This window comes from Neomonachus schauinslandi, chromosome 4 (assembly GCF_002201575.2).
Source record: "Neomonachus schauinslandi chromosome 4, ASM220157v2, whole genome shotgun sequence".
In the NCBI taxonomy this organism is placed as follows: Eukaryota; Metazoa; Chordata; class Mammalia; order Carnivora; family Phocidae; genus Neomonachus; species Neomonachus schauinslandi.
This window is the reverse complement of record NC_058406.1, coordinates 171,470,432-171,495,369: the sequence shown is the minus strand read 5'-3', so window position 1 is coordinate 171,495,369 and position 24,938 is coordinate 171,470,432. Positions and strand designations below refer to the sequence as shown.

The following is a 24,938-nucleotide window of genomic DNA, read 5'->3' as shown; positions in this document are numbered from 1 at the left end:
GGGTTTCTATCTTCTGGTGTCTTTTTTTTTTTTTTTTAAGATTTTATTTATTCATTTGACTGAGACACAGCGAGAGAGGGAACACAAGCAGGGGGAGTGGTAGAGGGAGAAGCAGGCTCTCCGCTGAGCAGGGAGCTGGATGCGGGGCTCGATCCCAGGACCCTGGGATCATGACCTGAGCCGAAGGCAGACGCTTAACGACTGAGCCACCCAGGCGCCCCTATCTTCTAGTATCTTAAATACTTTGAATCCATGACCACCTCGCAGGGCCATGTCTCCCATATTCAGAACACAAGGGCCCAGGAGTCAAGGAGGGGAAATGGGCATGGCTCCCATCATGACTACACTAATAAACCATTTGCAGCATTTCTGCTTTTCCATCTGGAGATTTTAGGCTCCCCAGGGAGGAATGCTTCCTCCAGGGAGCACAACAAAGCTTCCTTTGAACCAGTAGTTGAGACTGCCACCTGGCCACCTTGGACTTCTCATGTCATTGAAAAAACAGGTAACCAAGGGGGTCACTGCACTGGCCAGGTAACTCTGGTTACAGGGAAACTGAATTGCTTACCACACCACGGGCAACATTAGTCCAGTTTCCGCTCCTCTCCCTCAGCCAGGCGCTGCTCCTTCCTCAAATCCGAGTCCCAGCACCACAGGGGACCTCCTCCCAGCTCCTGGGTCAGCCTCAGCAGCTCAGTGGTGCTGTCTCCTTAGCAGTCAGCTTCCAGACTCCGGAGGGCTCCTCCTTCATGCTTCTAGGTTGTGGCAACGCTAACCTCGTTCCAGGTTTACTTCAGACCTGGGGGTAGAATTCCTGCTGTTACGGACTCTGTGTTACCTCAGGTTTCCTTTTTCCCCCAAAAAACTGTTCACTGACTCCCTTTATTTTACTTATCTCTGTTAAAATAATAATGTGGCTTCTATTTTCTACATAAATCCTGATAGACAAAAGAAGTTCTTCATAACAGTGCTGCATAAATTCTTACCACCTCATTGCTAGGAACTTGATGTTTTTGCCATTTTAGTACCTTTTAAGATATTTAATTTTTGTTTAGTCCTGGTGAATAGCGTTGCATCTGATTTTTAGCTGTGATTATACATCTATCCATGTTGCACTTACTATTTCTAATAATCTACTAGGTTAATTTGTTTTCTATATAAAGTTATATTATCTGTGGATAATGGCTATTCCTTTCATTGTTTCCCAATCTTTTTTTTTCTTACTTCACTGCTAGAACCTCCCACATATGATTTAATAAAAGTAGGAATTATGGGTATTTTAATCTAGTCGCTGAATTCAAAGGGAATTTTTCTCTTTACCACTAAAATGATGTTTGTTGTAGGTTTTTAGTAGATACATCTTAGCAGGTTGAGAAAGTTCCTTTCTACTCTCAATTCGCTAAAAACATTGCCTTTTTTTCTTCTTTAATTGGGTGTTGCATTTTATCAAAATCATTTTCTGCATCTATTGAGATGATCATATACTTTTTAAAATTTTAGATGAATTGTATTAATAGATTTGTTAAATGAACCTTGCATTCCTGGAATAAACTCCACTTGCTATCTTTTACATATTTCACAGGGGTACAGTTTGCTCATGTATTGCTTACAATTTTGCAACTACATTCATGGGTGAGATTAGACTGTAGTTGGCCTTTCTTGACCCCTTTTTCTCTGAATTTGCCCTCAAGGTTATACTAGCCTTGGAGTTCTCCCTCCTTTTTATTTACTGGAAGGAATTTGCATAAGTTGAAATTATCTATTCTTTAAAAGTTTGGTAGAACATACCTATAAAATTGTCTAGATTAGATGTTTCCTTCATAAGATTTTAAATTACTGATTTAACAGTTATAGGAATATTCAGGCTTTTGGTTTCTTCCTAAATCACAATTTTACTAAGTTATACTTTTTATAATTTTGTCAATGTTTTCAAATCTACCAGTATAAATTGTCATATATTCTTTTTTTTTAAAGATTTATTTATTTTAGAAAGTATGCATATGTAAGCAATTGGGGGGGGGAGGGGCAGAGGGAGAGAATCCTCAAGCAGACTCCCCGATGAGCATGGAGCCCGACATTGGCTCCATCTCAGGACCCATGAGATCATGACATGAACCGAAATCAAGTGTTGGCCGCTCAACAGACTGAGCCCCCCAGCCACCCCCTCTCATATATTCTTATAACTTTTTAAACTCTACAGGATCTAAGGTGATGACCCCTTAATTCCTAATGCTATTTTGGTTTCTTCTCTTTTTTATGATTAATCCCACTTGTCTTTTGGCAGTGGGCTTCCTGTTGTATTTTTGTTTTCTAACTCATTAATATCAGCAGTTAATCCTTTTGTAAAAGGACTCTCCATAAATGGTCCTAGTTTTAATGTGCCATCTGCCTCCATTTGAGACCCTGATACACTCTCCATCCCCAATAATGCTTTTGTCTTAAGGTCTACTTTGTCATATGTAAATATCAGATTTCTTTTGGTACCTAGTTTCCTTATCTGTCTTTTCCATTATTTCATTTTTAACCCTCTCACATCTCTAGGTTTTCAGGGTGTCTCCTGTAAACATCAAGTTGACAGGTTTGGGGGATAGAATTCAACCTAACAGGGGTGCCTGGGTGGCTCAGTCGTTAAACGTCTGCCTTCGGCTCAGGTCATGATCCCAGGGTCCTGGGATCGAGCCCCGTATTGGGCTCCCTGCTCAGCAGGAAGCCTGCTTCTCCCTCTCCCACTCCCCCTGCTTATATTCCTGCTGTCGCTATCTCTCTCTGTCAAATAAATAAATAAAATCTTTAAAAAAAGAATTCAACCTAACAATTTGGTTGTTTCTTTTTTTTTAAGTTTGCAAGTTTAGTCAGTTTATGTGTATCATGATTCCATGAATTTGGGTTGTTTCACCATATTTTTGCTTTTTTTTAACCTGCTTTTTCTTCTCTTCCCCCCCTTTTTTCTTATTTCCCAATTCCATTTTTCCCTTCTACCAGTTTCAAAGTTACAAACGCTATTCCTTTAGTGTTACTCATATTTTATCATGCATAATCCGAATCATTTCTAGCTATTTCCATGAACCATCTTCCATGGAATACTTCCATGAACCATCTTCACCGAAGTCATCAATACCTCACATATAGATTGTTGCACATACTCAAATTCCATGCTTACCCATTTATTCTCAACATACCAGCCAGAGTGACCAAATAAAATGTCACACTGTATGCTTTTCTGCTCAAAACCTAGTGATTTCACACCTGAGTCCAAGTGCTTACAATGCCCAGTAAGATACCAAACCTTCTGTCCTCTTCTGCTCCCAGATCTACCCAACAATCTCCCTAGCTCTGCTTCCCAGTCTCATCACATTTCTTGAAGTTCCTTGGACATGCTACGCATGCTTCCACCTGAGAGCCTTTGCACAGGTGGTTTCCTCTCCCTCAACACTCTTCCCCAGATGGCTACATGGCTCACATTCTCATTCTTTGTTTAAATGTCTCTCTCTTCTTGAGGTCTTCTCTAATCAGTTACTGGTGAACTGTAATCCCAATCCTTAGTGTTTCCCATCCTTCTCACCATGACTTTTTTTTCCCATAGAATCACCACCCTCTAATATGCTATACTATTTTGTTTAGTGTCTGTCCCCACTAACTAGAATGTAAGCTCTCTGACGTCCAGAATTTTTAATTCACTGATCCATCCTTAAAAACTAGTACCATGTTTGCCGTTTAGCAAATGTACAGTAAGTGTTGGGTGTACAAATCAAAGAATATTATTTACTCTCTAAAAAATAGTGAGTATAGAGTGTTTTAACCCTGCGTAAAACATCTCCTGACTCAGATGCCATTATCTTTTAGGATTTTAGTTTCCCTACTAAATCCTACTTTTAGGATTTTCTGTTTCCCTACTCCCAAATTAAACATCATTTTTATTTTTATTTAGAAAAAAATTTTATTTAGAAAAAAATTTAATCAACATTTTAATCAACATCTTTGTGCAGCACTCCTCATATTGCAGAAATTCCTTCTGGAGTAATTCTCCTTTATTTGAATTTTGAATTTTTTTTTAGGTGAGTCTAATAATAAACTTAGTAACATATTTGAAAATATTTTTTTTACCTTTGTTGTTGATAGTTTTGCTGGATTCACAATGTAGGCTAACATTTTCTCTAAGTACTTTTGTGATGTGATTGAATTGTTTCCTAAATTCATTATTGATATGCATTGGATTTCTGTACCTCTGGATTCATCTGTTCTGGACAATTCTCAAACATTTTCTCTTTGGAATTTACCTCACTTCATCTTTTTCTTTTCTTATTCTGATCCCACTGACTAAAAGGACAACAAGGGAATAGAGGCATACCTTGGAGATATTGCGGGTTGGTTCCAGACCACTGCAATGAAGTGTCATACTATAATGTCAAATGAAGTTTTTGGTTTCCCAGTGCACTTATGTCTACATTACACTGGAGACAATTTTTTAAAATTTTATTTTATTATGTTAGTCACCATACATCATTAGTTTTTGATGTAGTGATCCACGATTCATTGTTTTCGTATAACACCCAGTGTTCCATGCAGTACATGCCCTCCAATTTTTTTTTAATTTAAATTCAATTAGCCAACTTATAGTACATCATTAGTTTCAGATGTAGTGTTCAATAATTTATCAGTTTCGTATAACACCCAGTGCTCATACATCACGTGCCCTCCTTAATGTCCGTTACCCAATTACCCCATCTTCCCCCCCACCCCCCCTCCAGCAACCCTCAGTTTGCTTCCTAGAGTTAAGAGTCTCTCATGGTTCTTCTCCCTCTCTGATTACTTCCCATTCTGTTTCCCTCCCTTCCCCTAGGGTCCTCTGCCCTGTTTCTTCTATTCCGCATATGAGTGAAACCATAATTGTTTTTCTCTGATTGACTTATTTCGCTCAGCATAATGCCCTCCAGTTCCAACCATGTCAATGTAAATGGTGAGTATTCACCCTTTTTGATGGCTGAGTAATAGTCCATTGTATATACCACATCTTCTTTATCCATTCATCTATCGATGGACATCTCGGCTCTTTCCACAGTTTGGCTATTGTGGACATTGATGTTATAAACATTGGGGTGCAGGTGCCCCTTCAGATCACTACATTTGTATCTTTGGGGTAAATACCTAGTAGTGCAATTGCTGGGTCGTAGTGGAGACGATTAAGTGTGCAATAGCACTATCTAAAAAACAATGTACATACCTTAATTTAAAAAAAAACCTTTGTTGTTAAAAAATGCTAGCCATCATCTGAGCTGTCAGTGAGTTGTAACCGCTGATCACAGATCACCATCACAAATATAATAAAATTTGAAATACTGAGAGAATTACCAAAATATGACACAGAGACACAAAGTGGGTAAATGGTTTTGGAAAAATGGTGCCGATAACTTTCTCGACACAGAGTTGCCACAAACCTCCCATTTGTAAAAAATGTAATTATCTATGAAACAATAAAGTGGAGAGCAATAAAACGAGATATGCCAGTACTACGTACAATAAATGCCCATAAACTCAATAATTTAGATGAAATGGACCAACTCCTTGAAAGACCCAAACTTCCAAAACTCACTCACCCAAAAAAATAGTTAACTGTATCTATGAAAGAAATTAAACTTGTAGTTCAAAATCTTCCAAAAAGAGAACTTTAGGCCCAGATAGTTTTACTAGCAAATTCTACCATAGCAAATTCTACCAAAATCAGACCAAGATATTAGACCACCACAAATTAGTATCTTCAGGAATACGGACATAAAAATACTCAATATTAGCCAATCAAATCCATCAGTAGATAGGATAATCCACTGTGACCAAGTTGAATTCATACCAAGAACACAAGGCTGATTAAAGATTCAAAAACTAATCAATGGGGGCCCCTGGCTGGCTGTCAAGTTAAGCATCTGCCTTTGGCTCAGATCATGATCCTGGGGTCGTGGGACTGAGTCCCACAGCAGGGTCCCGCTCAGCGGGGAGGTTGCTTCTCCCTCTCCCTCTGCCTGCCACTCCCCCTGCTTGTGCTCTCTATCAAATAAATAAACAAAATCTTTTAAAAAATCCGTGTAATTCACCATATTGAGTCTAAATAAAAATAAACCATATAATCATCTCATTGAATACAATGAAAACAAAGACAAAATCCAACACCCAGTCATGATAAAAAAAAAAAAAAACAAGAACACTTCAGTAAGTGGAAGGGAACTTCTTTAACCTAACGGTCATCATGACATTTAAAAATCTATAGCTAACATCATACTTAATAGACACTGAATATTTTTCCCCTAAGATGGGGGAACACAGCAAGGATGTCTGTTCTCATAACTCCAATTCAATATTATACTGGTAGTTTGGTCAGTGAAATAATGCAAGAAAACGAAAAGGCATACAGATTAGAAAGAATAAAATGTTTTTATTCAGAGACCATATAATCATCTATGTTGAAAATCTCCAAGAATCTACTAAAAATTTCACTAAGTGAGCTAGCAAAACCAAAACATCTAAGTCAGTCATAGTCCTATATACAAGCAATGAATAATTTCAACATGAAATCTTAAAAAATTTCCAAAAGCACACAAAAATGAAGTACTTATGAAGAAATCTAACAAAACATGTAGTTTATGTATGCTGAAACTACAAAACAGTGCCCACCCACCCCAAAAGTTATAAATAAATGGAGAGATATTTGTTAGGGTGTCAATTGTTTGATTTATAGATTTAATATAACTTTGATTAAAATCTCTGCAAAGCTTGTGTGTAGATATTGACAAGCTGATTCTAAAATTTATATGGAAAGGCAAAGGAACCAAGGAGTCAAAATAAATTCAATTCTCAAAAAAAAAAAAAAAAAAAAAAAAAGGAACAAAGTTGGGAAGACTATTCAATTTCAGTGTGGTATTCAAAGGACAGAGACACTGCTCAAGGGAACAGAAGAAGGAGCCCAGAAATACAACCCACACAAATGTCAACTGACATATATATATTTTAAAACTGCTTTATTGAAGGACAACTTACATGATAAAATTCACTTGTTTTATTTAAGTGTACAATTATTTTGGGGGGACATTTCCAGCACTCCAAAATGATGTATGCCCATTTGCACTCGCTCCCCATCTTCACCTTAGAGAACCGCCAATCTACCTTTTCTCTACAGGTTTATCAACTGATTTTGATAAAGGTGTAATGACAATTCAATGAGGAAAAGAGAGTCTTCTCAAGAAATGGTACTCTATCAACTGCATGTCCATATGCAAGAACAAGCCTCGACATAAATCTCACCCCATATATTAAAATTAGCTCGACATGTGTCCAAGACCTACACATAAAACTGTAAAACTTTCAGAGGAAAAATTTGCATGACCTTGGGTTTGTGATGCATTTTTTAGGTAACCGCATCAAAAGTACAACCCATTAAAACAAAAAGATTCCACAGAAATTAAGAACTTTTGTTCTTTAATAGACACTATTAAGAGAGTGAAAGGACAAGTCAGATTGGGAGAAAATATTTGCGAAATCCGTATCTAACAAAGGAGTTGTATTTAGAATAATTTATGGAACTCTTAAAGCTCAGCAATAAAACCCAATTTTTATTTATTTATTTGTTTTTTAAAGATTCTATTTATTGGAGAGAGAGTGCGGAGCGACAGAGAGCACAAGTGGGAGCTGGGGGTGCCAAGGGGGAGGGAGAAAGCAGGCTCCCCACTAAGGGGGGAGCCCGATGCGGGGCTCGATCCCAGGACACTGGGATCATGACCTGAGCCAAAGGCAGAAGCTTAACAGACTGAGCCACCCAGGAGCCCCAACAAAACCCAACTTTTAAAATGTGGACAACAGATCTGAGTAGGCACTTCAGCCAAAATATATGGGTGGCAAATAAGCATATGAAAAGATAGTGCTCAACATCATTTTTCATCAGGCAATGAGTATTTCAGCCACAGAGAGTTACCACTGCAACAGAAACTCTGCTTCACTGCTGGGGGGATGCAAAATGGCAGTCATTTGGGAAGACAGTGTGGCAGTGTCTTATAAAGTTAAATATACACTTACCAAATGAGTCAGCAATCCCACTCCCAGCAAAACGAATTATATTACAAACCTGCACGTGACCATTAAATGATAAACAAACCTTGATACAACCATACAACGAAGTACTCAGCAAGAGAAAGGATGAGCTATTGATTCACACAACATGAATTTAAAATGCATTCTGCATTGCAAGAGGCTAGATTTAAAAAGCTACAAATTGCACAATCCCACCATTTCTGTGACATTCCAGAAAACCAAAATTATAGGAATGGAAAACAGGTAAGTGGTTGTGAGGGGTCGGGGGGGGGGGGGAGTAAAAAAGGAATTTTTAGGGTGATGGGACTGTTCTATATAGTCCTGCGATGGTAGAAACACCATGCATCTGCCAAAGGCCTATACAGAGCAAATTTTATGGTATGAAAAACTCAACTGAGATGTAAGAGACCCCAGATGGAAGGCACAGCGTGACAAGCGAATCTGTTTTACAAATGTCTGACATAACCTAACGAAGGAAGTGGGAAATAAAGGGAGCTGAACTAAGTTACTTTGGAAAATGGTGCTTGGAGTAGCTAGTGTAAGGCTCAGGACAAAACAAGTACTTGAACACTGTACGCCAGTGGGGCCATTTTTCTCACAGGGGTACAACTTAACTATTCTGAAACCACTTTATTAGTATTCTAAGGTTCAACAAATAAGCAAGTAAATTGTAGATAAAGAAGCCAGGGTTCTCACTCTCAGAGAAAGAAGTTACAAATGAACACAGAGGCAAAACTAGAATGAACCTTGCAGTGCTGGTTCAGTGAGTATAACTGAATGTTTAATTTAATATACATACATATAAACCTAGAAATACTTATAGAGATGTGTACTACATACTGGTTAGTATGCCTATTAGTATCTCTGAGCACATTTCACAGAAAAGGCGTAAAAGCAGTAGCACTGAGCACACCCAACACCCAGATCTTGGTATCTACATACCAGTCTCCAATGAAAGCAACCAGGGCTTCTTGGAGAAACAGCTAATTCTAGGTCCTGCATCCAGGTAATACTTGGCATTGCTAGAAAGTAAAAATATGGTCTTAAAAAAAAAAAAAATGAAGGCACATCAAAAGAATTTAGGAGTCAACCTCAAAGAGTTCCCAAAAGCCTAAGTTGAAACAATTTACACTATTAGACTTTAACCTAAAGTATAAAATAAATAGCCATGATCACATACTAATATAAACAAAGGATCAAATAAATAGGAAAGAGGAACAAACTTTAAGAAAAATTCTAAATAATATATATAGATACTACCCTCCTCCCCTTGACTATGGGCTAGACCTAGTAATTCAGTGGGAAAATACTTTACAGTAGAAATACCTAGCAGACACCAACTAAGCCAATGAAGGAATATCACCAGTAATGCCCACTGACATCATGTACCCTATGATGTGTAGAAGGGCACATCACCTCTGTGTATCCTTCCTGATAAAGCATAACCTCAAATCTAATCACAAGAAAACATCAGACAAACCCATTGATTAAGGAACATTCTACAAAATAACCAGTACTCTTCATAGTGTTGAGGTCGTGACAAACTATGAAACTGTCAGAGACTGGAAGAGACAAAGGAGGCATCAATGACTAAATAAATGCAATGTGGTGTCCTGGACTGGATTCTGGAACAGCAGAACGACATTAGTGGAAAACAGATAAATACCAAATAAAGTCTACAGTATAGTAAATAGTACTGTCCTAAGGTTAATTTCTGAGTTTTGACAGATAGGCCATAGTTTATAAGGTGGTAACATTAGGGGAAGCTTGGGGAAGGGTATAGGAAACATCTCTGGACTATCTTTACAACTTTCCTATAAATCTGAAATGAAAAGGTCATTAAAGAAAAGTATAGGAAAGCCACAGCACTGAAAGCACGGCTGTATTTAATATTAAGAAAGGGACTTACAGATTATATACACATTTTCGCAGTAATTTGATCAACACCACAGTTTATTTGTAAACATATTATATGTGTCAATAATCAAATTGACAACACTTTATACACTTTGTTCCAGAATATTAACATCATACCAGAAAAACAATCCACTGTACTCAGTTACAGAGTTTTGGTACTTTAAAATCTTTAAATACAAACTGTATCTGAAACACTGAACATAAAATAGAAACATGAATGGCAGAGAAGACTGACAACATTAAGTAAAAGAAACTGATATTCCCAATAACGAATACAAAATCATCTGATTACATATTTAAAATGAAAGAATGAAAGGAATCGAGAAAATCAGATATGTTTTTAAATGACATAAAGTTGCATTTCTTTAGACCCACCTGAGAGGTGAAACTGTACCATACCAAATTCTGTGCCCTTTCTGATATTTTTCTCTTGGTTTTTAATGAATGTTTCCCATGGTTTAAGCACATTAAGGGGAGAAAAGAAAGGGGAGGTAGCACAAAGCCAAATGAAATTACGTTAAAATTCTTTCATAAGTCTTCTTTGGCAAATGAAGTCTACACTTAAAATTTAACGTTTTGTTGAACTGGATCAACACTTGTAGGATTAGGAGATGCATCTTCCCATGAGTTAACATATGGATGAAACAAAGCCAAATTCATAAAGCAAAGCACAAAAGCAGCTTTCACATTTTACTAACAGCTCGAAAAAGCAGATTCTCCCTCCTTAAAAGTACGAGAGGTTTTCAACTGGGAATCAGAACCTTTCCTCATTCATGGGAGAAACCAGAGTTGTCCACCTGTTTTTCCAGTACTTTCCCTAAAATTCATGATCACTATTAGGTTCTAATTCTTCCTCCATTATCTCTCGAAGGAAATATAGCAGCAAATCACTCCCATATTTTAAGTTTTCAATTCACTACCAACTGGGTTCACTGCCAACAACTACTAATTATTCCATTCTTTATTAGTGTACATGTCATTACAGTAGGCTTAAACTGTTAATACAGGAATAAATAAAACAACTACAGTTGATATAAACAAAGCAAATGAAAATGAGATTAAAGAGCCCTGATCAAGTGAAATACTTACAACTTTCTATTGAAAAACTGTAAAAGTTACATACATACCTAATAGCACTAGGAATGTACAATATCAATTATTGGAAAAATAAATGGGTGATTCACAGTCGTAAATTATTTTAATATTGGTATGTATTTTTCCTTTTATAATAAGACAAACATTTATAACATACACTTGATTTCTACCTCATATAAGACAAAGTAGAAAAGGAAAGGTTACTGCACTTACCCCAAAACACAGCACTGAGTGTGCGCCACAGTGACCTGCTCTGAGATACTCAATTCTATAGGTAGGCCATGGTACTGAATGCATGGTTCTGTTAACAGTTTTAGGAAAGGCATGTATTTCCAGAACTATGTTAAATACACAAATACCAGTTCTATAAATAACAAAAATTATCAGCAAAAATGTTTAGGTTCTAACATTCCCAAATTTTCTAATGCTTTAAGTGTTTTAGATATATGTTGTCTGACCAGTTAGTTTGGTTACAGTTTTAAATGAGCAAACCATTATCCTATGAAAAGAGCTACACTAAACTTATAACACTGCACAAACTTCCCAAGGAAGATAACTTAGAAAATCTAGAAAGTGATTCCAATTATTCTAATTACCATTTGAGATCTAAAAGAATCAATGACTCAAGAAACATTTTGAAATTACTCAACTTTTCTTTATCAGTTCCTCCAAAACGATTCACATAAATTTAAGATCCAGATTGCCTAAGAATGTCTTCAAAGTAGGTTTATCACCAAGTGTTTTTGATCAGAAGACATAGCCTTAATGCCCCTAATATGTAATTCTAACCTAAAATCACAATCCTTGGTTTCAAAACATCAAATTCGATTTCATAACAATTCACTGGTAAAGCTACTAATAAACAAAATGCCAGTCTGGGTGAAACCACACAGCAGCCACAATAACAAGAGTGGAAAATAAGTTCTACTTTCCCATAAAGACTCTGAAAATGTAAAGCCCAAAGTGAGTGACAACAGAAGTCCACATATAAACATTGGTTTAAAAACAGAATGTTTTCCAAAGCTTCTCAGGAGATGTCAATGTATAGTCATAGTCGGAGTTGAGACCTTATAAATCAAGGTTAAGTTGTACATAACTATGCTGATTTACATACCGTCGACAATGTTCAACTCATATACATAATTTACAGACACCCACAGAAATTCTTAATGCCCCATCATATCATCTCTCGAAACTGGATGTTTATTGTTTTATAGTTTTGCTACTTTAAGTACCAAGAAGCCTTTTCAGAGGAAGAGTTCCGACTCTTCCCGTGATCCCCTAAAGAGTAGGTAACAAAATATAAAATTAAACAAGATTTATGTTTGATAAACTAACATATAAAATTACCACTGCAATATTCATAGTGACTGCTTATAAACATAACAGTCATCATAAAGCCTATAAAGTATATATCCTCAGTCTTATAAAAGAAATGCAGATTGTCTCAAGGTAAAAAATACAGTGCGGGCTGCTAAAAAGCTCTTTGTTGCGTTAGGAGGTGCAATAATGAGGAGAACTTCAGAAAACGCGAACGTGTTCCCCAACCTTTTACATCGGTGAAGCGTGAATTGCACTGCGGCAGCACGATGCTTTTTAGTGGCTGGCACCATAAAGCTAACGTTAAGAAAGAAAAAAGGCAGAAGTGTGAGCAACAAATGGTGGAACCAAATTATTGCAAATGGAGATTAGCAATAAGAAGCGAAGAAGGTGACCGTCCCCTCCATTCTGATAAGACGCCATCTTTAAATATTAAGTTCTTTGCAGGAAGTGGAACTCCCATCTCAGCGCAGGAGGGCTGTGAGAGCACGCTGGAGAAGCTGGCCTCCGTGGGAACATCCAGGGTTGAAGCACCTTCCTAAAAGATCAAGGAACAGGAGAAAAATCCTATAACCAACACTTTACCAAACCACTTCATATAGCTCATTATAAATACGGACTTTGATGACCCAAGAAATGTTTATGGAATGCAAAGCACTGCGGGAGACGCAAAGATCTACCTCACAGACGCCGAGATCATCAGTGGCGGGGTATCACCGCATGCGATAATGACTAATACAAGTCAGACTACAAGTGCTTAGAAATAAATAGAAATAATGGGCCATGAGACTGTAAGAGAAGACAAACGTTCATTCTTAGACCTAATCTCTAAAAACCCCTCACATAGCATCAAGCACCAGAACACTCCATGGGCTTCCTGGGCTCTCAGATTCTCATATTTAGCACAGACCTTTCCCCAGGACTCCAAGCTCACACACCCACCTATCTGGCATCGGCTCTTGAGTGTTTCACCATCCACTCCACACCTACCGCGTCCCTAACCTTCATTCTCCAAGCTCCTCCCCTGTCCTCCCTACTCTACACATCGAGCTAGTCCAGAAACTGGAGAATCATGCTTGACTCCTCCCTTCCTTTCACCCTCAATCTTTTCCTCACATTGAATTAACCGCCAGGTTCTAGCAATCTACCTCCAACATGTATCCCAAATTACTTTATTCATTCACCATAGCCCACCACCATAGTCAAGGCCAGTGGTCTCCAAAGTGGGGTATGGGACTATAAAAATTTTAGAAATCCCATATTGATTACTGCATCCTTAACAAAATTTCTATTTTTGTGTATGTTTTATAATATATACAATTTATTGATATAACAGTACATACGGATAATAAACTTTTATTATGGATACATGCAAAATTTGGGGGTACTTTTAATTCAAAAGGGAGCTCAGCTACCAACAACTCTCACATGGTCTCTGAACTGGTCTTGCTTCTATGCTTGTCCCTTTTTAATCTGCTCTCCAAACGGTAATTAATCTTTTAAAACAGTAGATCAGAAATAATGTCATTCCTGTTTAAAAGTCTTTAATAATTTCCCTTTGCACTCCAACATAAAATACAAATTGTTTACCATACTCTAGAAGGCCCTGCCCTCCCCTACTCTTCATCCTCACCTCTCGCCAACCCCCCAACTTTCATGAGGCTTCCGCCGCACCAGCCTTCTTTCGTTTCCTTGTACACAGAGTGTTTTCCCGACCCAGGACCTTTGCTCCTACTAAGCCCTGCATGGCATACTCCTTTCCATCCCTTAGAAGTTTCAGTTTATATATCATCTCTGTCCATTTAAATCAGGTCTCCCTTTGGATTCCATCAGATTCCAAGGAGTTTGGCTCCTTCAAAGTGCTTACTGAAATCTTTAATTACTTACATAATTCAACGTTTACTTGGCTATTTACTGTCTCAAACATCATTATAAGCTCCACTAGTGTCTTGGACAGCACTTCTTCCCCGGCACATAGTAAAGGGTCTGGCATAGAGCAGACCCAAGTATTTCTTGAAAAAATAAATGAAACAAAACTCCAAACTACTGATTTTATAACACTGGATCAGATATTCTGAACAGAAATACTCCAGTCCAAAAAAAAAGTTCATCTACAAATCAAGTCTACAGAGTATCCTTTCTTTCCCCGGGCGAAGCGGGAAGACAAAAGGTCTAAAGCACTGGCTTGCGCTACAAAGAGCTCCCTGTCAGCAACCGAGAATCACTGCAGATAAGGGAACAGTATCGTACCCAGGAACCAGCACCTAGCATGGTACGTGGCCCATGGTAGATGCTTACCACATTTCTACTGAATAAAGCACTGACACAGAACAGAGAGTTCCAGCTTTAGACCCCCTTCACCCGGCCAGTAAATCATGTGCAAGAAAATGAACTTCCTAAATCTCAACACCTTTATTTATCAATTAAAATTAATGCTTATTTCATTACTGCGGAGGCCCAAGATAAACACGGAAGTGTTCTGAATCCTATAAAGCTCTATGCAAACACCATTTGGATTTTTTGTTTTGTTACCTGGAATGAGTGAACAAAGTTAAGGACTTGTAGAGAGAGTTTTCTACTGGAATGTAAGAGGTTCTGAAGGCTGGAAAACAGGGGTAAAAAGTTTAAAACAAATATGACAAGAACGAATATCTCACCAGAGTTTAATTTCAGCATCTTAAATGCATTTATATATGTAAATACATTCTGATTAATCACATAAAAATTTTCTTAAAATTTCAATGGTTCTCGTCAATGAAATCTCTGCCAGTTTTAATATTACTAAAACTGGGAGTTAATAGTGCCTAAAAAGACCATTTTGAAATAAAAAATCATGTATAAAACCAAAACTGAGAAGTTACTATTAGAAAAAGCTTATACTATTAGCAAATATAAATGTTAAATGAAAGAGAACTTTTAAAATGAAAACTCAAGGAGGAATGACAATTATGATACAAACTTCAAATACCCAAATTAATTTTAAAATACATGCTGATAAAAAGTCTGACAGATTTACTACACATCAACCCACTGAAATCAAATATTTTTCAAATATGGAAACTGGTAACAATTATGGTGGCAATCTTTAAAGCTGTATAGTATTCCTACTTTTTTTACTCATGTAGGTGACTTTCAGAGAATTACTGAAATTATGTGTCAACTGAGTACTTTTAATCTTCTGATAAAGTATATTAAGCCAACTGAATGAATTACTTATTATCCAACTGTTTTCTTAAATGAAGAAGTCAAGGAGACCTGTGGACATCAGCTCTCCCAGCAGCCCTGCCACGACAATCAGATTCAGGGACATTCCTCTCTGCTCAACAGTCACAAAACTTTTACAACACTGCCTCTTAGCAATGGCTCCCAATGGCTCAGAGTCGGCATGCGAGATAAAACTTCCATGTCACCTCTGATAAGTAATATCTGCTCATTTTAGAAAATGTGGAAACTGAAGAAAATTTAGAAATTCAGCTATAATTCCAACAAAAGAGATAATCGCTATTTACATGACATAACTTGAGTGTGTGTTTGCTCAGAGGGACAGAAGGGCACAAGGGAAATGTTCTACAAACACGTACACATTACAAACACTAGGCATAACCTCGTATAAGCATGCTAATTTTATCACACTCTTACCAAATCTTGGTAACTAAGTTAACATGATTAAAATTAACCAAAATATGTGCCCCCAATGTTTGCATGTGTCAAATTTTTGAGATGCTGAAGTTTAATTTTGAAAAATATAGTAAACCCTTAAACTAGCAATCTTTATTCAATCAACGAATAAACACAAGGCAATTACTATGCTCACGTGTGAAATAAAAGAAAATAAGATGTGGCAACTGACAGCCTAAAGGTCTCACAGATGGAAAGATGACAATGAACATAAACCCTTACCTCTCTTTTCTGCAAAGGCCATGTGTAGCAATTTTTCTACAAACTTTCCGATTTAATTCAGAACTAAACAATGGAATTCCAAAGTACAGCTCGAGAGGAACCCAATCCGCTTCTGTTGTGGCAACTACAATACGATATATAGTTAATTAATCACGTATGTGTTTACATATATTACGACTGACCAGGGTTTCTTAACAGACGTCCAGAAATTTTCAGATTCCTCCCACCCCTGTGGTCCACCAATGGGCTTAGCAGGGGAGAGGATTCAGAGGGGGTCAGAGAATCTCTGCAACAGGAAAGAATCTTTATTGAGTATGTACATGCTTCTGGGGAGAAGGTACATAGCTTTCACCAGATGCTCAAAATGGCCTTTTACCAAAAAAAAGACACTGCAAGACATCGACAAGATGAAAGAATTTAACACAGGAAAATTGAAACTGAAGTCACTGTTCTCAGGTCATATTTTTGTAACACTTTCATTGTTATTCTAAATATATAAACATGGTTCCTAGTAAATACTTATTAAAAAGCCTGTTATGGATAATCAGAACAGACAAATGACATCCAAATGATTTAACAGAAGAGTTATTAAATCTCAGAGACTAGTCTAAAACTGCAAATAATTCTTAAAGCCTTACCAGAGTTTTGTTTTGCTGCCGAGTCTATAGCTGCTTCCTCAATGACCATTTCAAAAGACTCTGTACTCCCATTTACGTCTGAGCCAGAAGCCAAATCAGGTTCTCCTTGCAATGAGAGGACATACACAGTATTAGGATTCTCATAGTTAGCACAAGTCATCCATCAGCCCTAACGGAAGAGAAGACTTCCAGCAACAAGAATGACAATGGAGAACGAAGGGTCTTCAGCCTAAAGCAACTGTTCCCAACTAGGGGGCAATCCTGTCCCCCAAGAGACCTCTGACAATGTTTGGAGACTGATGCAAAGGTCATGAATGGGGATAGGGATGCTACTGATATTTAGGGATGCTAAACATGTTATACTGCACGGGACAGGCCCCCACAATAAGGAATTATCCAGCTCAGAATGTAAACAGTGCCAAAGTGGTGAAACCCTGGCCCAAGGAAATGACTCAAAAGGCAGAACTCAAGTTCAGACTTTCACTTAGATCATTACTGAAGTTGCTTCCATCCCCATGGAAACATGCAGTCAGATTATGTCATTCCTCTTCAAAATTCTTGGACTCTTCCTATCTTCCAGCACATAAGATCCTCCAAGATCTCCTGACCTTACTTACTTCTCTACTCTCATTTTCTACTATTTTCCAACAAATTCTTTCTTTTGGCCAAGATGAGCTGCTCTATTGCCTGATTCTCTCTGCCTGAAAGGCTGCTACCCTCCAAATAAACAAACATCTTTTATATACCCAAATCCTCACTTTTCAAAATTGAGTTCAAACTTTACCTTCTCTAAGAAGCCTTCTCTGATAGCTCAGTTGGGCTGAGATACACCTTCTCTGTCCTATGGTAGCGCATTAAGCTGATGCCAAGCTCTATCACAGACTTTTAACACTACACAGCAAGCTGATTCACTGGCTTGTCTCCCTTGCTAGGGTTTTTTTTATTCCTTAGGTCTTAGTAATTTCAATCCTTTCAGCATCTAAGCGGGTACTCCATAAATGTTTGTGGGACGAAAGAAAGAAAACATGACTGTAGCAGCCATGTTTTGAAATGACTGCCTAAGCCATACCCCCTGTTTGGAAAATGCCCTGTGATACGTGGCACCCAACTGTTAAAATTTACTCAGATCCTCTGGCCAAAGGTAAAGAACTAGGGCTGGATATTTAACTCAAAGGGAGCCAATCCAATGCACTGGGTGGCGAGCAATCAATCATATTTACTCAGGATTTCACGCTAAGAGGCTCAGGGAATCAGCGTCAACCAACGACAGATGTCTGAGCTGAAAGGTTTCCTAGAGTCATGGACCAGAGCTGGCACCTCGGCCACCAAGGCCGCCTACAAGCCAAAATTCTGCCAAAGCAGAAACAATCAGTAAGCAGGAGAAGGTGATGTGAAAATACATTTTTTAATTAAAAAGAGAAAGGAAAATCAGCTGTTGTCAACATGTAGGCTGTGCTGGAGACAGAAAGAAGAATGAGGCCAGGAAGGGTAATGAGCAAGAAAGGGACACAGACTAGCATGACAGTCACGGTGAATTTAAAAAGGAGAGAAGGGAAGACAGGATATGAGAGACATTTCTAAGGACTAATTCACAGAACGTGGAAACTAAATGGACAGCGTGGCACAAGAAGGAAGAGACAAAGGTAAGATTCTAGGCCGGGGTTCCTGAGACAGTGGTACCTTTTACAGAGAAAGGTTCAACCGGAAAAACTGTTCATTCTACTTTAGGAACATTTTTAGACAGAGACTGAAGTTTTGAAGCCATCATTCCACAAAAGAACTTAACTGAAAGCCCACAGAAATGGAGATGACAGTAAAGGGCTAATACCCCACAGCCATTCTGTACTCCAACCCCAGGCCAGCACCCATTTAGCTGGGCACTTAGTATTTTCTCCATTCGAACAACTGATACTTGTCCAAATGATGTCACAGAATATTTTCTCACCTTAGTGAAAAAATACCAAGTATTAAATAATTCAACATCCCCACAAAAGTCTCCCTGCTTCTTAAGTGTTAAGATTGCGATATACCCCATACAATGATCTTAATTCAAAGAACCCAACTGTTGGCTGACCTCGCTCATCAGAAGCGTCACTGAGTTTTCTGCTTGCAAGTTGGCTAGAAGCATTCAACATGGTGACATATCCACAAAAATGCTGCAAGTCCACTTTGTTCCTTAATATTTGCAATGCTTTATGAACACCCATATTGACACGAGTAAACTCTAAGGACAAAGATTGACATCACATTATTATAACACAACATCAAAAATGTAAACATACTTTTATTAAACAATTCTTAGAACTACTTTTATACTTTAATCTATCACAAAGAACTACCTGTGAATGTGAAAGGATGGTGTACCCGTATTATTTACAGCCTTCAGGAGGCATTTATTGTATCAAAACAAATTAACTGCTAAGCAAGCAAATAGGACCAGTCAGGGGCAAATTCTCTAGGCTTCTCTTTGTGGTTCTATTCTGCCTCAAATGCTTACTTGTTGGGCTTCTGCTAGGAAATGTATTAAATACACACCATATTTTTGAGAAATTTTTAAAAGTAAAATTATTCTTATTGAAACTAAAGCTAAAAATGCACTTCAAATTATATCCTTAGTAAATTATTTAAATTTTAGTGCAAGTCCTCATAAATAGGTGAACTTATAAACAGAAAGATGCATTATACTCAAAAACGAAGATTCCTTTCTTTTATAATTCACACAACAATCTCCCAAGGCAAGAGATCTATTAATCAGTTTTTGAGATTTTATAAATTTTAAGATCCTACTGTCCCTAGCCTATATCTTCAGGTGAACAAATATTTTTCCCACAGAATCTATAAAGTGTCAAAGGATTAAATAGCAAAGTTTAATTGCAGAGAAGTACTTATTTCTGAAAAAGGGGCTGTTTTTTGGAAGAGAAAATTCATCTCCAAATTTCATGCACATTTATTCACAACAGGCAAAAGAGAGAACTGAATTTCAAACGCAAGGCTTCTGCAGTCTAGCTATGTGAAGAGGAAAAAAATATTTGAAAAACCTTCCTTTTTCCCTACTTTGGAGGGAGTCAGGGAGAGTGGTGACTATCATTTTGGAAGAACATTAAGTTCTTACATAAATCAACCTAAGTTAGATTACTTGACCCATTCACGGCTCTCTAAATATTCAAGCAATGTGGCTCTTCTTTGGGGCGCCTGGGTGGCTCAGTCGTTAAGCGTCTGCCTTCGGCTCAGGTCATGATCCCAGGGTCCTGGGATCGAGCCCCACATCGGGCTCCCTGCTCAGCTGGGAGTCTGCTTCTCCCTCTCCCTCTCCCCCTACTTGTGTTCCCTCTTTCGCTGTGTCTCTGTCAAATAAAAAAAAAATAATAATTTAAAAAAATAAAATAAAAAATGTGGCTCTTCTTTAAGAACCAGAAACGTAAGATTATAGAACAGCAGTTTTACATGAAGTGGGAAATACAAGTGCTATATGAATATACATCAGTTTTAATCCAGGTAACTTTTTTTTTTTAAGATTTTATTTATTTATTCATGAGAGACAGAGAGAGAGAGAGAGAGAGAAGCAGGCTCCCAAGAAGCCAGATGCAGGACTCGATCCCAGGACCCTGGGTTCATGACCTGAGCCGAAGGCAGACACTTAACCATCTGAGCCACCCAGGCGCCCCCATCTTTGCTAATACTCTTTAAAAGCAGCATGTTAAGACCCTAGAACTTAAAAATTTTAAGAATTCACTTCCTACTATGTTTTCTACCAAACTATTGACAAAGATTAATGATAAAGAGGTCAAACAGATATAATTCAAAAGTAAGATACCTCCTTGTAGTTCTGTTTCATCAAATGGAAATGGTATGTGGACAGTTTCTCCTATCCCATGCAAACCGTGTCCCTAAACATGAAGAAACACAGTTGAAAGGTATACAAGAAACCTGTATTTCCATGAACAAACAGATAATCAAACAATAAATGAGACTACGCCATGTGACGGTAGATCCTACATTAATATTCCATTAAAAAGTTCTCAACAGTTTTTTTCTCTCCAGCAAGTGAAGACCATCTTAAGTGCATACTAACTTATAAGGCCACCTATCTCCAATGGAGCATACGGCTAATGAAAAACAAAGAGGCCAATTTAACAGGTACATGAGGTATGAGACAAGCGAAGACTGAAATCAAGCACACTCGCGCAAGGGTTAGCTGTAGTTCTGAGAGAGGACGGTGGTAAAAGAATCCCATCATCAATCACCTGGTGCACCATGAACTCGGAATGCAAAACTCAAAAACCTGCAGTCCGTGACACATATTCAAAATTATATAATTATATAAGCCCCTCAATAAGGGTTAAATAAATTAATGGATGTATTCTCAAGGCAGCTGCAGAAAAAAAGAGAAAAAAGAGGAAGCTCCCTACGAACTGAAATAGAAAGGTCTCCACTTGCTAAGTGAAAAAAGCATGGGGATGGCACTGTGCGCTGCCTCGCGCATGCATAAGAAATTCTAGACGGCTAGAGTAGAAACTAATAAATGTATCTGATTTAGAGGAGAAATGAGGAGAATGGGGCAGATAGTGCTAGAAGTGCAGTGATACTTTGTGCATCTTTTAATAGTGTTTTATTTCTGAATCATGTGAAGGTTCTATCAATTCAAAAATTAAGAAAAATCTAACCACTCCACTCCCATGCTACACATAATAATTTAGTTTTAGCCATTGCATTCAATTAATGTTCATTTGAATTCTGTTAGTTTTAAAGTGTATTTTTGTATTTAAATCCCTAAATTTGTTTTGGTGTAAGAATAATAAGCATGAAGAACTTAATGTTCATGTGCATTTAGAGGTGTTCTAATAGAAAATTTAAGTTAACACTGGGGATCTCTGCATTTTTCCCTTTCAAAAAAACCTATACATTATTGAAATTCAGAGTACTCCGATATAAAAGAAAAAAGTCATTTCAGAGAATAATCGCACTCATTAAGATAGTTCATGTAACAACTTGAACATATTTCTTCAGACAGCTCCCTTCTACTTCATTGGTACAGTTATGATTTAAACCCTGATCAAGACTGTTATGATGACAGCATGGCTTTAATCAAACTCTTAATTTTGTTTTAAGTTCCAGCATGGTGAATCTCTTCCATACCACTTACTAAAGGAGGCCTTCTTGTTGCGCAAAAACAAAACACTGCAACCAACACTGAAACTCCTCTGTCTGCTTCTCCTACCACTGCCAGGGCACAGCGAACATCTCAGGAGACCTTCCTGTGTGCTAAGTGCAGGACTCTACCCATTTCATGCAGATTATGCGATTCGGTCACAAAGTTCAACAACCTTTTAAGACAGGACCTGTTATTACTTCCAGTTTGCAGGCAAAGGAATTCAAGATAACTGAACTCACCCGAGACCCCTACTAAGTGGTGGAATCAAGATGTGGATTTAGGCAGACGGACTCAAGCCCACACCTAACCCATTCCGTTACGTCATCTCCCACCACGAACCCCTGCTCCGTGTTCCTCCCTCCTGGCTAATGTGTAGGCTAACCGTGGTTTCAAGTGCCTCCACGTGCTGATGCGGACACTCAAGTCAGTGTCTCCCATTCAACTCTTGTCTGGATTTCAAAATATTTTCAATTACCGATTAGATAGCTCCACCATCTAAATGTCCCACAGGCACCTTATACTCAACATGCACCAAACACAACACATCATCTGACCCCCATCGACTGGCTCTTCCTCCTCTATTCTCTCAAGTAGTGATATCACCATTCGTCCACCTTCACAAGCCAATACCCCAGGAATCATTCTCTTCCTCTTCTCATATCCTTCTCAGACATCTGATCAAGTCTACCAATTTTAATTTGTAATAACTCTTGAATCCATTTTTTTCCTTTCAATTCTTATTACTACTTCCCTGATCTAGGCTGTCCTCACCTCTTGCCAGGACTCCTATACTAAATCCTAACTGGACCTCTTGCTTCAGGTTTCTTATTACCCTACTGGTTGGGGTAGCACACTTGGGTAGCGATCTTCCCAAAACACACTGACCACAGAAATCCCCTGCTCAGCACCCTTTACTGGCTGCTATCAATCTATAGGGTACAGTCTAAGCCCTGTAGCACAACTGTCAAGGTACACTACACTCCAGGGCCTGCCTACAACAACCCTCATGAGAAACTACTCTGAGCCAGGCGCTGTTCTAGGTACTGAGCAAGTAGCAGTGGAGAAAAAGAAAAAAAAAAATCTCTGCCCAGAGATTTATTCCTGCTAACCCTTCTGCCTGGCCTGGCTCTCTTCTGTATCATCCTTCTATACTCAGCCTGAGTCTCACTGTCTCTGATGAGTGTCCCCCAAGCCTTTCTCCTTGCCTCAAGGCTGAACTGGGTACTATTCTCTAATGGTTGCACCATATATAATCCTATTCACTCTGCAAAAAACTGAAACTAACTGCTTATGCAACATTTCCCACCAGACTTAAATCCCTTAAACTCAGAGACTGTGTCTTATTTGTATATCCACATTAATTAGCACAGAATATGGCACATATGATTGTTAGTTGAATAAATTAATGAAATCTTTATGGAGAACCTACTAACGAAGCAGAATGCACGCTGCACACTTCACACAGTCTTATTTCATTCAATAATCCTAAGACGATAAACTGCTTATGTCATCATTAGCTGCTACTATTACTTTTTGTTGCTATACAGTAAATATTGCCATCTCCGTTTTACAGGTGGGAAACTAAGTATAAGAGAAGTATCTTCAAAATGTCACACAGCTAATTAGCACATGAAAAGAGGCTCACCATCATTAGGCATCAGGAAAATACAAATCAAAACCACAATGAGATACCGCTTCACATCCTAGGAGGGTTATGATAAAACAAGTCAGATAATACCAAGCGCTGGTGGGAATGTAAAATGGTGTAGCCACTCTGGAAAACAGTCTGGAAGTTCCTTAAACAGTTGCACATAGAATTAACATATGATCCAGCATTTCCACCCCTAGCCACATACCGACAAGAAATGATAGCACGGCCACACAAAAACCTATAAATGACCATTTATATATTACAGTGGTTACTATTATTCATAATGGCCAAAAGGTGGAAACCCAAATGTCCATCAGCAATGGATGGAAATACAAAATGTGGTCTAATCACACAAGGGACTCTTATTTGGCCATAAAAAGGAATGCAGTACTGATTCATGATGGACTGATACACACTACAATGTGATGAGCCTCAAAAACACTCTACAAAGTGAAAGAGGTCAGTGACAAAAGACCACATATTATGTAACTCCATGTATGTGAAATGCTCAGAATCAGCATTCTAGAGAGAGAGCCAAGTAGATCAGCGTTGTTTAGGGCTGGGGAATAGGGGAGTGAGAACTAAGCGTTCAGGAGTTCTTTTCTGAGGTGATGAAAATGTTCTAAAATGAGCATGGAGAGGGCTGTGGATACCTGCACCCACACTAAAAACCACAGAGTTGGTACGATGTAAATTGGTGTATTGTATGCTATGTGAATTCTAGCTCAACAGAGCTCTTGTAAGTACAGCCACATGGGCAGCAAAAGAGGAAGCTGGAATTCAAGGCTGGGTCTAACTCCAAAGTCCAGGTTGTTTCTGCGATTCCCGCACTGCCAGACAAAGGCCAGGACAAAAACCCACAGCTGATCCCTTGCATTTCAGCTTTACAAATTTTAAATTACTGACATCTGACTGCGACTCGGCAGAAAGCTAGACAAACTATAATCTTCAAAATCAAAATCCAAAATTGGTTGTTTCAAATAAAGCAACGGTACCTGAATCAAAACTGCCGAATGTGTCAAAGCGTCATTCAACATCGTGAGCACATTTGACGTAGGAACTACCCCAGGATCATGACCCCAAGATGTTATGAGTAATCGATCATAACCCTAGGGGGAAAAAAATGAATAAAAGATGAATAAAATGGCGTTTAGAGATGTAAAAAAAAAAAAATTTAAGAAGGTCACTATCA

General features: G+C 38.2%; 1 protein-coding gene across 1 annotated transcript in view; it reads right to left on the bottom strand.

Moving 5' to 3' along the window:
* Positions 1 to 10,008: 10,008 nt before the first annotated feature.
* Positions 10,009 to 24,938, bottom strand: part of FAM91A1 (family with sequence similarity 91 member A1) — a 42,863-nt gene continuing 27,933 nt past the window's right edge. The window contains exons 18-24 of the mRNA XM_021688780.1: positions 24,742 to 24,855; positions 20,758 to 20,830; positions 19,018 to 19,167; positions 16,944 to 17,048; positions 16,306 to 16,429; positions 14,938 to 15,007; positions 10,009 to 12,943 (exon numbers count right to left, since the gene is read on the bottom strand). Coding sequence (XP_021544455.1) covers positions 12,758 to 12,943; positions 14,938 to 15,007; positions 16,306 to 16,429; positions 16,944 to 17,048; positions 19,018 to 19,167; positions 20,758 to 20,830; positions 24,742 to 24,855 — 822 coding nt within the window. The 3' untranslated portion in view covers positions 10,009 to 12,757. The remainder of the gene's footprint in view (positions 12,944 to 14,937; positions 15,008 to 16,305; positions 16,430 to 16,943; positions 17,049 to 19,017; positions 19,168 to 20,757; positions 20,831 to 24,741; positions 24,856 to 24,938) is intronic.